The following is a 13,308-nucleotide window of genomic DNA, read 5'->3' on the forward strand; positions in this document are numbered from 1 at the left end:
AACTTATTGCACCAGTGCAGCAATGCAGGAAAAAACAATACACACACACACACACACACACACACACATATATATGTATATATATATATATTTATATATATATATAATTAATAATACTATAGATACTACTCCATGAGCAGGGCTGCGAAACTTATTGGCCTAGTTTACATCGTGCATTTGATACGCGTATCAAGTAGTGAATTTAAGCTGATCAGCCAATGATTAAACACATTCACTAGTTATTTACTATTTGATACGCGTATCAAATGCACGATGTAAACTAGGCCATTGAAAAATCAACAAAAAAGTACAACCTTTCTGGGGCTCTATTCTTGAATTCATTCACAAGAGAAACGTATTCGCAAATTCTGATCTTACAGAAAAGTTGGAAATTTATTGGCTATCGTATGGCTATTAACCAATAAACTTGCAACTTTTCTGTTAGAGCGAGTACTTGCGTATACGTTTCTCTTGCAAATGAATTCAAGAATCGAGCCCCTGTGATACTGACCTGGGCCCCGATTCTTGAATTCATTCGCAAGAGAAACGTATTCGCAAATTCTGTTCTTACAGAAAAGTTGAAAATTTATTGGCTATCGTATGACTTTCAACCAATAAACTTGCAACTTTTCTGTTAGAGCGGGTATTTGCGCATACGTTTTCTTGCGAATGAATTCAAGAATCGAGCCCCTAGTTTACACCGAGCACTTGGTACGCGTATCAAATAGTAAATAACTAGTGAATGTGTTTAATCATTGGCTAATCAGCTTAAATTCACTACTTGATACGCGTACCAACGTACCAAGTGCTCGGTGTAAACTAGAGCTATTAGAGTGCGTTGGTCTGCTCAGGTTTGCTCCGAGTACATCCAGAACAGACAAAACGAACAATACTAATGTGATTGGTCGACGCAAGTTACGCTTACGCAAGTTACGCCGCATGTAAAATTACCCTTAAGAATCTTCTTCTCTCTTTCACTCTTTATTTCCTGTTTCTATTGCCTATTGCCTGGCATTGTGTGATAGCTTTAATAGTTTGGCGTCGTCGGAATCAACTGGTCTGTCGTTCGCGTCACATGCTCCGACATTCTCTTATTCACCCCAAGCAGACCAACATACTCCAATACGTTGATTTGGATAACGCCAACCTATTGGCCTAGTTTACATCGTGCATTTGATACGCGTATCAAATAGTAAATAACTAGTAAATATGTTTAATCATTGGCTGAACAGCTTAAATTCATTACTTGATACACGTATCAAATGCACGATGTAAACTAGGCCATTATGCTAAGACTCCATTGGTTTGTTCGCGTCGCCATGCTCCGACATGCTCCTACTCACTCCAACGCATTCTAATAGGTTGGCGTCATCGGAATCAACGTATTAGAGTGCGTTGGGGTGAATAGAAACATGTTGGGGCATGTGACGCGAACAGACCCCATGTATGCGGTGAGCTCCGGCAAATACATGCGGTGACCAATCAGAATTCAAGCGCTTGCTATGACTTGCCGACCTACACCTGGTTGCTGATTGGTCACCGCATGCGTTTGCCGAAGCTCACCGCATACATGAGACCTTACCCTTAGCATTAGGCCGGATCTACAATAAGTGTAGTAAGCCTTATGCCTTAAGAATCTGACCAATTATAATTGAATATGAGAAGAATAATCGAATATAATTGGTTAATTCCTTATGGCTTAAGGCTTACTACACTTATTGTAGATCCGGCCTTAGAGTATGTTGGAGTGAGTAGGAGCATGTCGAGGCATGTGAACAGACTCTGAAACAAACACTCCCACCAACCCCTACATGACGGGTGAGATTTGATTGTCCACGTGCATCAATTGGATAATTTAAAATACAATGTTCTAATTGGTGGATACAAGAGAAAAGGTTTAGCAGCAATCGCGTATGAATGGCTGTGGCCAATAATGACGTGGGTAATCGAGACACTCCTCTACGTGATATAAATCTGAGAAGCGAAAAGAGCAAACGCAGCACAAGGATCATTTTATTTCATCGTGCTTCATCGTTTCACTTTCAGTTGATTAGATCATATAGCTTTTAATATAGATTCTGATGGTCAAGACCTAATATCGAGAAAAGGTAAAAAAAAACATTAATTTACACACGACCACAACAATAGATATCACGTTTTATTGTATGAACAATTGTTCCAGATATTTCTTTTTCTTAATATTCACCATCAGAGTAAGATACACTGCATATACAATTACATAATTTATAAAGATTATTGATCTTTAATGAGAATTTGGTGACTATACAAGCCGGTATTCTTACCGGAATCTTGAATACAAGATTGAATCGTAAATATTGCTTGTATTTAGCATCCTCTTCAATCTTGTTAGAAAAGGAGTCGTGTTTACCACCATGTTTGTATGAAACGCGCGCGAATTCCGGGAAGTAATAGATCGCGAGAGCTAAGCGTGATATCGAGATATTGGTGTACGGTAACAAGCTTAAGACACTTAACGAATTTATTCGTTATCCGGTTTGTTTTGCAGTCGAAGTACACGTGTCATTTTAAGAGCCGAGACAACGGACAATGTTCTCGCTACCTCTTGAAAAGTTTATTTCGATTCGTTCAAACCGCCGAGTCTTGTTTACAGGCGTCTCACACAGAACAGTTGCGTGAGCACGTGTCGCTATCTCTGCGTTTTTTTCCCTACGTCTCACATATTTTCGAACTTTGTATTACATCGTACATTAACATATCGCCTTACAGATCTTTTTATTGTTCATCTTGTATGTCGCGCATGACGCAGTCATGTTCGCTATTCGCTGATGTCTGAATAGCCGAAGAGTGTTTCTACACAAGATTTTTTTTACCCTTTTGGTACTACGTATATCGTGGAGGACAGGAAGAATCTCGATTTCTTATAATTTTGCAAGTGTGAAATTAGAAACGTTGACAATATGGCGTACTATAACGCTGACGATGATTTGAATGCTGAGAAATTGCCGATTGTTGATCGGTAAGAGCAAAGAAAGGGTGAATTTAGATTAGTAAACCTGTTTGAGGAGTAGTACTACATTTTTATATTATTTGTAGGATGGATGCGGAATATACGTTATATGTGAATGATATTCCACTTGAGTTAAATGAGGTACAATCAATATATTTAGTTGTAAATTATAGTTATTAACCTCGTAACTGCCAGCGTCAAAGAAAAATTGAGAATCTTTAACACTGAAGTTTATGGTCTGGAAAATATCTTTACTCCTTTGGACACACTCTGGATTTACCAGATCACAAACTTCAGTGTCAGAGATTTTCAATTTTTTGGTAGTTTGGGCCATGTTTGAAAAGACAAAGACAGGGTTAAAGGGTTAAAATTTGTGATCCTTGCCATTAACTTATTTTTTACCTATTATAAGTTGCATTGGTTTACTTAAAAAATTATTATGTATACTTGTATTATTTAAGGATTAAGATACTTTATTTAATAACATGAATTGTGATAATCTTTAAGGATGCCATCAAAGATGTTTTTAATCACTATGGTAAAATTGTGGGGATGTTTCATCCTCGTAATGCCAAATGGGCCTATATCACATATGGGACTTATCGTGAAGCAGAACATGCTATAAGAGATCTTGATGGTAAGAAACCATTAAAGTTGAAAGTAGCACTTGCAAAGGAGAGAACTACGAAAGAGGAACAAAAGTCAAATGTGTCAGAGACTTTTGTTGAAAGCGCAAGAGTAGTAAATACTGCAGATTCTGTTCATAATGATATGAAATCGTAAGCAACAACATTAATTATTGAAATGTTAAAATAATAATTAGATATGATCAAGTAAATGTTTAAACATATTTACTTTTGTTTTTTATATAAATCAATTATAATAGTATGCCTCTGCAAAAGATAAGTAACATCAGTTAAAAGTTTTTATATATTACATTTGCTTATAGTGTTATCAATATATTGGTTTTTAATCAGGAGAAATAATGCAATTTGAATTTAAATAAAAAGAAAAGGAATAATTTTTAGAGTCTACAATACTATAATAAAATGTAAATATCTACATTTTTTAATTTTTATACATAACTTGAAATTTATTTTATGATTATTTCCAAGTTGTTACTCAGTAAGTTTTTAATACTGCCATAAATAATTTTAAAATATATAATTTTCTTCTCTCCTTTTCTTTCAGAACAAAAAATATTTTTGACTTATGTTTTCTACACTTTTTTTGCAGAGGTATTTTTTTTGCATGGTAAATTATATAAATTCAAAAGATATCTAACATATCTAAAGAAACATTTTAGAAAATGTTTTAATATTCAAAAGGTTTTCTAATTCTTAAATTTAATATTAAATATAAATTGAGAATATGTAGTATTTTTTTTATATTTAATATGAGAAAGTAATTATATAACGTGTAATATAATTTATATTTTATTATAGTCAGAGTACGAGTCATGGCCAGTCATTAAATGCATCCGCTAAACGTGCAATGCCACCAATAACAGTACAACATAGATATGCAGATTCTGCTTTACCTTTGGGTTCCAGGACACCTTATGAGATTGATGATCCTTATTGGCAAACAAATCAATTATGGACAAGGTTAGTTAAACAAATACATTATAATAATTGTTAAAATGTATTTACATGTTTTTTATTTTAGAGGTGTAATAACTGTCACCCCAGATGGAAGAAGACATGTTTCTCTCGGACGTGGTTATACACTTTATACCTTCCCAGAACAAGATCCTAACATTGAAGAATATGTATCAAAAGTATACGAACGACGGAACAATGTACGTAAATATAGAACTAATATAAAAGTTTGAAATATTATGTTGCAAATTTAATATGTACACAGAATAGATAAAATAATTTAAATACTTAGGAAATACATTACTTTTTTTATTAATAAGAGATTAATTTATTATTTGGTCTTTAATACAGATTTTATTCTTGTTGGGAATGAAATACAACGCTTAAATTGATAATATAAGTGATTTGCGAGGAAAAAATTTGCTCCTTGTTACTTTCTAAAATTGTCCTTCGTTCTCCTAGTTAAACATTTTTTTTAACGAGTGTAAATGCTGGGCTTAAATACCACTGTGAGTCATTGTGAATAGTAGTTTTAAAAATCAAAGTGGAAAATTTCTCTTCACATTATTGATATTTAATATTTTTAAAAAGGTTCTAGAAGAATGGTATAAGATTACACTGGTGATTATTTAAATATTGGAGAACTTTATTACAAGGATAAAATCTAAATTAAAGATTAATGATAGATTAATCTTGTAATAACATAACTAGTATATTTTCGAAGTGTTTGTATTATTTAAGCCGCTTATAAGTTGCTTTTAATAATCAATATAATTATTTTTTATAGGGATTATACGAATATTCAAGAGACAAACTTAATGGAGTGCAAAATTGTGTTGTTTGTTCTACAAAAACAATAAAGCATTGCGAAAGATGCTTGACGTATTATTGCAGCAAAGTCTGTCAATTGGAAGATTGGCCACAACATGAGGCTCAGTGTAGACGTATCCCGTAATTATATTAATATTTTTAAATTTATGCACATCAGTAAAAAACAATAGATTTTTATAAATACAAATTAAAGTGGCCCTATTTATAATTTTTTATGCTAAGTCTTAAAAAAAATATTGTTTGCATATTGAAACGATTATTGTTTTAATTCAAGTAACATTAATAAAGTAGATAAATTGTATGTAAAAAACTGTATTTGTTTTATTTACTTCGATCCTTTTTTATTTTTAGTTATATTATTTTAAGTTACTTTTTTCAGGTCTTTAGTGGAAGAAACGGTTAATAATGTATCATCTTTACAAATTGGTCAAGATGTAGATCAAACGAAGACATCAGCGCTGAATGCAATTAATAAAACTGTTAAATCTAATGATTTAAAGTTGCGACGACCTAATACACATAATACGATGCAAACAGAAAATTCGAATGATGACACAAGTGTAAATATCAATATGCATAAAAGTAATACAAATGTTACACATAATTCTAATAATGATATTCAGGAAAGACCTCAACATAATAATATCAATGTATCTCAAACTAAGAAGGCAGATCAACTAAATACATCAAACATCAAAGAATTTTCTCAACAACATCGCAGGTATAATAATACTAATGATAGCCCTGATAATTCGAGAAAGAATTCTGCAACATCTAGTTCCTCTGCTCAAAGTTATCATAGTCGTAACTGTCAAAATGACTTAAATAAGACTAGTATTAACAAAGAAAGAAATGATAACAGTAATATAAGAGACAGAATTTACAATAATGATAAGAATGTTCCCCAAAGAAATAGCTTCCAGAATAATAAAGGCTCTGCTTGTTATAACAGAGAAAATATCAATAAATCAGAATTGGAATCTTGCAGCAATACCTCAGTAAACAGTGATTTAGCTTTTTATAAAGATACACATTTGTCAAAAACAAAATTTACAACAGTGGAAGTTATAATACCGCTAAATAATGATGAATATTGGATATATAAGTTAGAAGATGCAGATGCACGTAATGATTTAATGATAAAGCTACAAGAGGTCGTAAAAACGTCACGTAATATGCATCCAATTGTCGACGAAGTTTATGGTGTGATGTATGACACTATTTGGCATAGAGCTAGGGTGACATCTTTGAATCCTACTAAGGTTCATTTTATTGATTTTGGTAATGATGAGATATTAGAAAAAGATGCTCCTCTCAAAGATATAAAAGATCTGATTAAAGCGCCTAAATTTGCTAGAAAAATTCGCTTGTCACAAAGCACAAGAAAATTGCGAGAAGGCGAAAAGATTTCTGTTAAAACGTTGTCTGTAGATTCTGAAAACACGACAATAGTAGAATTAGAACAAGGACAATTGGAAAATTCACCTTTGTGTACAACAGGAAGTATTTCAAATAATGCAGTAAAAAAGTCGCAAAAAAATTCTGAAACATCACCAGATAAAAGTATAAAAACTTCTAAGATTCAAATACCTAACATCTTGGATGATATTACTAATTCGATGAAACAAAAAAAGGTTTCTGAGATGCAAATTGCTGGTTTGATGCAAATCAATGAAGCAACGCAAAAAAACGTTTACAGTGTAACTTTATGTCCAAGTGATTATCAAGATAAGATTCAGATGATTTTCGAAGACTTGGAGGAAGAATGCAAAAAAGTACAAACATCTGTACATTTCAAGTATGTATATAGGATATATCTATGTGCATGTATATGTTGTGTAGACTTATATTTTATTCTGGTGTATTTTGATATAACAAAATGTTTGTAAATTACTGGTTTTCATTATTAATTTTTTGATATTTTTTACTTTAATACTGTTATATGTGCAGATAATAATTAGAGGAATTAGATTATATGTAGTAAAAAATATATCATAGTTTTATTTAAAAAATAACAATGATTTTTCTATAATTATGAAAGATTGTATTTTTTGTAATTTTATTTTTAAAATTTTTATTTGTTTTATGGATAATATATCTTTTAATTAATCTTTCACATACACACTTATTTTTTCAACTTTTGTATACACATTGGATGGTTGCCACTCACAGCAATTTTCAAACGACTGTATCTTAAAAATATTTATGCTAAAATTCTGAAAAAATTCATGAATTAACTTTAATGTTTATAGAAAGCTATTTACATACTTTTGATATTAAAATTTAAGAAATTTTATGTTAAAAATTATATTTCGCGATTAAAAAAATTGGTTTTTGCAGTTTTTTTCCATTTATTACTTGAAAGGTATCAGAGTGCTGAATTTTTATTTTTGGATGGTAATCACCTAGTGTGTATGCGAAGAGTTAAAATACAACTTTGATTTCAAACATATTTATCTTCTGCACATTTTTCAAATTTTTGAAATATTTACTTGCAATAGTTAAAATATTGAACATCTTGTGTATATACGTGTGTACGTACACACAATTTTACACATAAATTTTTATGTTATATAGAATATCTTTCATTGAGCATAGTTTTAGAATAATTTATTTATTTTTAGGCCAAAAGCAGACGACTTAGTTTGCTTTAAGGCACCTGATGACTATTGGTACAGAGGGTACGTTTTAGCATCTCCTGAAACATCATCCAATTGGTCCATTTTTTCAGCAGATGATGCAAAAATTTTTTCAACGGATAAAGTTGTGCCATGTCCTGAAAAATTCTTGAATATTTGTACTTTTGGAGTAATATGCGAAATAAATCATCCTACCATTCAAGTAAGTATTTTTAAAATATTTTGTATATTAATACACAATTATAGATACTGATATAGATTTTTATTTTGATATTTTATAAGCTGAAAGTATCGGAGTCATACGAATTCACAGCAATCATAAATGAGAAGAGCTGTAAACAAGAATGTCTTCAAATACAAATTATTGACTCTGAAGTGATACAAGCTGTGGTGAGGCCATGGAAATTCAAAATTTCGCCGAGTCTATTTGAATTAAAGACTGGATCAAAGGTTTGATACGTTATCTCAAGATACAATGTCAAAAATTATTACACAATTCTAATATTTCTTGTATCCGTGTGCGCGTGTATGTGTGTGTGTGCGCGCGCGCCTGCGCATGTGTGTCACATACGCGTGCGTGCATACACATTATTTTTTTTATAGAAATTACATCTATAGAAAAATTAATGAGTTCAAAATTGTAAATAGAAATCTTTATTTGTAATTTACCAATATTTAACGTTTTATTACCGTTCCTTTATATTTTATAACCTAAGATATATTTCAATAATTTTGAACTAGTTTTCTACAGTGGAATAATCTATTTTTTATCCTAGTTTTATCTCTTTTTAAAATTTTTATTATAATTCTTTTAAATTGCATTTCGATTTCGGTCTAAGTATTTTTTTTCAAGACCTATAAAAATTCAGTAAGGAATCATGACTTTGAATCTAAAAATTTAATGCTTCTGACTCAATCTATAAAGTTTAATGCTTCTTGTTTAAATTATTAGCTTTAATTGTCTGACACGAAGCATATACCTGTGAAGAAATTCTATTTTGATCTCAATTATTAACATTTTTCTTTTCCAAAAATTGCAAATTTTTTTTTATTATAGTTATATAAGGGAATTTATTCAAGAATATTTAATAATTTTGAACGTGACTGTATTTATACTATCAATGTGAATTAAAATTTTAAATTGTTTTTGTAACTATGATTTTAGGTATGTCTCACAAGTTATCGAAATCATTTTTGTATGTTTGCACGCTCCTTGGACGACGCTGCAGTAGAATATTACAATAGTATTATGCAATCTGTTGCACGATATGCACAAACAGGTAAAATGTTGCAGGTTAAATATCAGATAAACCGTTAACTATAACAAATTGCTAATTATTTTTACTATTTCTATTGCAGCACCATCTCTAACTGAACTTCCAACTAAAGAAAAAATAGTGATTGCGCCATTCGAGGATGGTAATAATTATCGCGCAATAATTCTAAAAACGCAGAATGATAAAGCTATGATAGCATACATTGATTTCGGCAATGTAGCCGAAATTGATATAAAAGATCTTAAAGAAATGCCAGAATGTCTTTCACTGGTACTGTTTAATAATATACTTGCATGCTAAAATAATAATACATTGTTGAATATCAAGATATCTGTGTTTTTATAGCAACAAAGCTGTTCAGGCAAAATAATTTTAAAAGATATTCCTCGCGATATCCCCAGCAATCAAGAAGTTGACTTATATCTTCGTGAATTAGTAGGCAATGAAGTATCTCTGATATGTACATTTGAAGGTGGATCAGCCAAAGATGGAGTTTATTTGACAACACTTACAGGAGAATCTATCAATGATAAAATAAATCGGCTATTAATCCCAGGATGGAAAAGAGAAAATAAGAGTGGTAATCAATCATAAATTACAAGATTTTTAGAAAGTAATGCAATATATATTTCTTATTACAATTTGTTATACAAAGGCTATTGAATTTATACATTCTGCCGTAATATATAATTTATGTATTTTACAAAATAAGAATTATAAGTTTATTATTTTTTCATATAGACAATGTGTGCTACATGTTCAACGATATTAAAGCCGCAGCTTTAGGAAGCGTAGGTGATACAGTAGATGCAGTAGTAGTGTATATGCGTGCATCAATGATACAGTCCTTTATGATTGCTCCTTTCGATGTTGAGCTATTAACTTATGTCTTTAATGTGATGCCTACTAAGGTAAATAACGCGTTATCTCGAAGTATTGGTACTGTACACAACATGTACAATAATTCAATCTTATTTTGTTGCAGCTAAAAGAGTATTGCGAAAAAGCAGAATATTATATACCAAGACAACATGAATTATGTTTAGCATTGTACGAGGGGATGTGGTATCGAGCAGCATGTATTGATCCTAAGGAATCATACACAACTGCACAAATTTTGTTTCTTGATTATGGGAACATAGAATCAGTAGAACATAAGAATATTAGGTTGATGCCCAAAGACTTTGTAACACCTTCTGCAGTTGCAAATCTGTGTGAAGTTGTCAGTAAGTATTGAGACAATTGTGATAAGTTAAAATCAATCTACAATAGATGCAGGATTGGAAAGTAACACATTATCGTTACTTTTTTTGTAACAATTGTTACTTTTTTTCCTATCGGTAACGAATTTTATAGTTACGTGTGAAATGTATGTTACTTTTATAAAACTATAAATTCACGCGCGCATACACACACACACACTACACACACACACGGATTATGTTGCAATTAATTAACCGACTATAGATTTTGTAATCCATTATAGGACGCGTAAGAAATACAATTAAATATCATTCTAAAAGAGATTATTAAAATTTCATGAAAAAGTAACAAATTGTTACTTTCTAAGTAACTGTTATTTTTATAAAATAATCCCCTATTCTGAATTGAACTACAGAGTAAGTCAGTAAAAATTAACTAATCATAATTAATTATTCTTCTCAGATTTGGCTGTAATTGATCGATTTCTTACAATTTACTACACCTACAACTTACTACTACATACTAAGAATACAATATTTTCATATTCAAACTTATCTATTACTCGTTTCAGATTTGGCACCAGTCGATAATGGCAATTATTCCGAAACAGTACAAAACAAACTAAGTGAGTTGATACAAGTAAACTCGCAAATTAAAATTAAAATTGTAGAATGCGTTTGTGAGGGTCAATATAAAGTTGAGTTGCCAGATGTACGCGCTGAGCTAGTTAAACATGGTCTCGTATAGTTTTCGTAAAAATTTTAATTTACGTATAATTTTATGAATTATGTGATCTTGTGTAAGATGATAGAAGATAATTTTTAGTCTTAAGGCATTATATTGGCATAATTTGAGGCTGATTTGACGTCATATATTTTAAACAGTGGACAAGATTTGAGTACGGCTCGGAGTATTTGACTTACACACGATTCTTTTTATTTGTTAATTTTAGTCTACTGTTATCATGTTTTGTTTCTCAAGGAGAGCAGTTTTATTTTCATGTTTCTATGTTTATGCCATATTTACAAAGACATCTTTTTTTGCTACAAATATTTAGACTAAAATAAAATTTTTGTATTTCTTAATAAAAAGATGATTATAGCACATATATTTTTTCCCCCACTCATTTATTGATACTATATAATTATTTTTATAACAATCACGTGATAATGTGAGGTAAGTTTGGAGTCAGTTTTGCTATATCTGTATGAGATTGTCCATTTGCACGCGATTACTCGTTTGTTTTCCGGTTATTTCGCATAGAGAAATCTTTGATAAAAATATTGGATCGTGAAATAAAGCACGGAGTTGACCGCAAGTGAGGTGATGGAATATAATTTCTCTATACAATGAAAGCTTGATTTTTTTTTTTACGACAACCTAACCTCCCTCTGAATAACAGCTGATCATGATCGCGCCTTGTCTCGGATGACATATCTCCTGCGAGACTCCTGCCGTTTACCAAGTGAAAGACTCGAGAAACGAGAGTGGTAAACGATGAACGTGCAAACGAGGCACCCTTACGAGGGTTTGCTGCATAAGTATACGAATGCCATGAAGGGCTGGCAGTACCGTTGGTTTATATTAAGCCCTGAGACCGGCGAGCTGCATTATTTCCTTAGCGAGTCTGAGAAGAATCAAAGGCCACGATGTTCAATATATCTAGCAGGCGCCGTAATAGCTCCGAGTGATGAGGATTCGAACACGTTTACCGTTAATTCTGCTACTGGTAGATATCTTATTGTCAAATGAAATTTTGCTAATAATTATATTCTTATAAGATATACGAACGTTTAATTCAATTTAAAATTTAATTAGTTTTCGATATCCTTACAGGTGACATGATAAAACTACGAGCTACAGATGCGCGAGCACGCCAAGAATGGGTGGATAAACTACGGGCAGTTACAGAGATGTATACTAGGGCGATAGCCAGCAGCCATCCTCCATTGCCACCGCGAGAACATTCTGGAAATTCGAGCAGGAATCCTGTCATTAAACTGGAAGTGTTGGACGCTTTTGCCAATTGCCAAGAGCAGTTAAGAAAGGTGGAGAAGCACAATCTTGCCTTAGCACAATCTATTGAGAACTCAGATTTACATCTAGACTCTGATCTCTTGGTTCTTAAAGCTATGGCACACACTACTTTACACACACTGAGCCAATGTCTCAATATATTATATCAGTAGAGAATTAATCATATTTTTTACTTACTTGTCTATTAATATTAAGATTTTTTATATCTGCGAATATGTAAGATTATCTTCCCTGTTGCGCAATATCTATATCATTTTATTTTGAACGATTATGTACTTATCTATTAAAGCTAACTTTAGATGTACATTAATGTAATTAAAAACGAGATTGATACCACTTGCCATATCATATTTATCGTAATAATTTTTAATCATTAAATAACAATTGATCTTAAATAGTTGATTTAATTTTTACAAAAGTAGTTTATTTTTTTTACATTAAGTAAAAGGCTAATAATTGGTTAGAGTATGCTATTTTTATTCAATCACGAAGAGATTACAGTTTTCTTAAACTTATTTCATTAAATTTTAATAATAGATTCTTTGAAAGTTAATCATTATATATTACTATAAAATTTATAGTAAAATTCAATAAATATTTTTTATTAGAATTCTTTACACATGCACATGTGTGTTTGTTCTTCCTATAATATTATAATTTAATTATACCATATATGTAACTTTTTTTTTTCTTAATAGTATATCATATAGAAATAATTATAGCTTTATTTG

At 31.2% G+C, this 13,308-nt stretch overlaps 2 protein-coding genes across 6 annotated transcripts; both read left to right on the forward strand.

Moving 5' to 3' along the window:
- Window positions 1–1,934: 1,934 nt before the first annotated feature.
- On the forward strand, window positions 1,935–11,648 carry LOC105838453. Of its 4 annotated transcripts, XM_012684021.3 has the most exons (17): window positions 1,935–2,108; window positions 2,183–2,329; window positions 2,749–2,998; window positions 3,076–3,130; window positions 3,497–3,768; window positions 4,435–4,596; window positions 4,658–4,790; window positions 5,378–5,541; window positions 5,801–7,219; window positions 8,046–8,262; window positions 8,343–8,510; window positions 9,226–9,340; window positions 9,420–9,607; window positions 9,683–9,917; window positions 10,079–10,248; window positions 10,323–10,563; window positions 11,112–11,287. In XM_012684021.3, the coding sequence occupies exons 3-17, from the start codon at window positions 2,940–2,942 to the stop codon at window positions 11,285–11,287; spliced, it is 3,774 nt and encodes a 1,257-aa protein (XP_012539475.1). In that variant the 5' UTR covers window positions 1,935–2,108; window positions 2,183–2,329; window positions 2,749–2,939. The 4 variants fall into 4 exon arrangements, with proteins under 4 accessions (XP_012539475.1, XP_012539478.1, XP_012539477.1 ...); XM_012684024.3 differs by lacking the exon at window positions 2,183–2,329 and having other exon boundaries at window positions 11,112–11,648; XM_012684023.3 differs by lacking the exons at window positions 1,935–2,108; window positions 2,183–2,329 and adding an exon at window positions 2,336–2,649.
- A 70-nt stretch (window positions 11,649–11,718) lies between these two features.
- LOC105838454 (oxysterol-binding protein-related protein 11) lies at window positions 11,719–12,913 on the forward strand. Of its 2 annotated transcripts, XM_028189463.2 has the most exons (3): window positions 11,719–11,863; window positions 11,943–12,269; window positions 12,359–12,913. In XM_028189463.2, exons 2-3 carry the CDS (start codon window positions 12,038–12,040, stop codon window positions 12,727–12,729), a joined length of 603 nt encoding a protein of 200 aa, XP_028045264.1. In that variant the 5' UTR covers window positions 11,719–11,863; window positions 11,943–12,037; the 3' UTR covers window positions 12,730–12,913. The 2 variants fall into 2 exon arrangements, with proteins under 2 accessions (XP_028045264.1, XP_012539481.1); XM_012684027.3 differs by having other exon boundaries at window positions 11,743–12,269; window positions 12,377–12,913.
- The last annotated feature ends 395 nt before the right edge of the window (window positions 12,914–13,308 follow it).

This window comes from Monomorium pharaonis, chromosome 4, assembly GCF_013373865.1.
Source record: "Monomorium pharaonis isolate MP-MQ-018 chromosome 4, ASM1337386v2, whole genome shotgun sequence".
Lineage (NCBI taxonomy): Eukaryota > Metazoa > Arthropoda > Insecta > Hymenoptera > Formicidae > Monomorium > Monomorium pharaonis.

Excerpts from the sequence above, each read along its gene's own strand:
- LOC105838453 (XM_012684024.3), top strand. The coding sequence starts at position 2,940 with ATGGCGTACTATAACGCTGACGATGATTTGAATGCTGAGAAATTGCCG. Across the intron at positions 2,999-3,075 it reads AAATTGCCGATTGTTGATCG|GATGGATGCGGAATATACGT; the intron begins GTAAGAGCAAAG and ends TATTATTTGTAG. Across the intron at positions 8,511-9,225 it reads AATTAAAGACTGGATCAAAG|GTATGTCTCACAAGTTATCG; the intron begins GTTTGATACGTT and ends CTATGATTTTAG.
- LOC105838454 (XM_028189463.2), top strand. The coding sequence starts at position 12,038 with ATGAACGTGCAAACGAGGCACCCTTACGAGGGTTTGCTGCATAAGTAT. Across the intron at positions 12,270-12,358 it reads TACCGTTAATTCTGCTACTG|TTTTCGATATCCTTACAGGT; the intron begins GTAGATATCTTA and ends AAATTTAATTAG.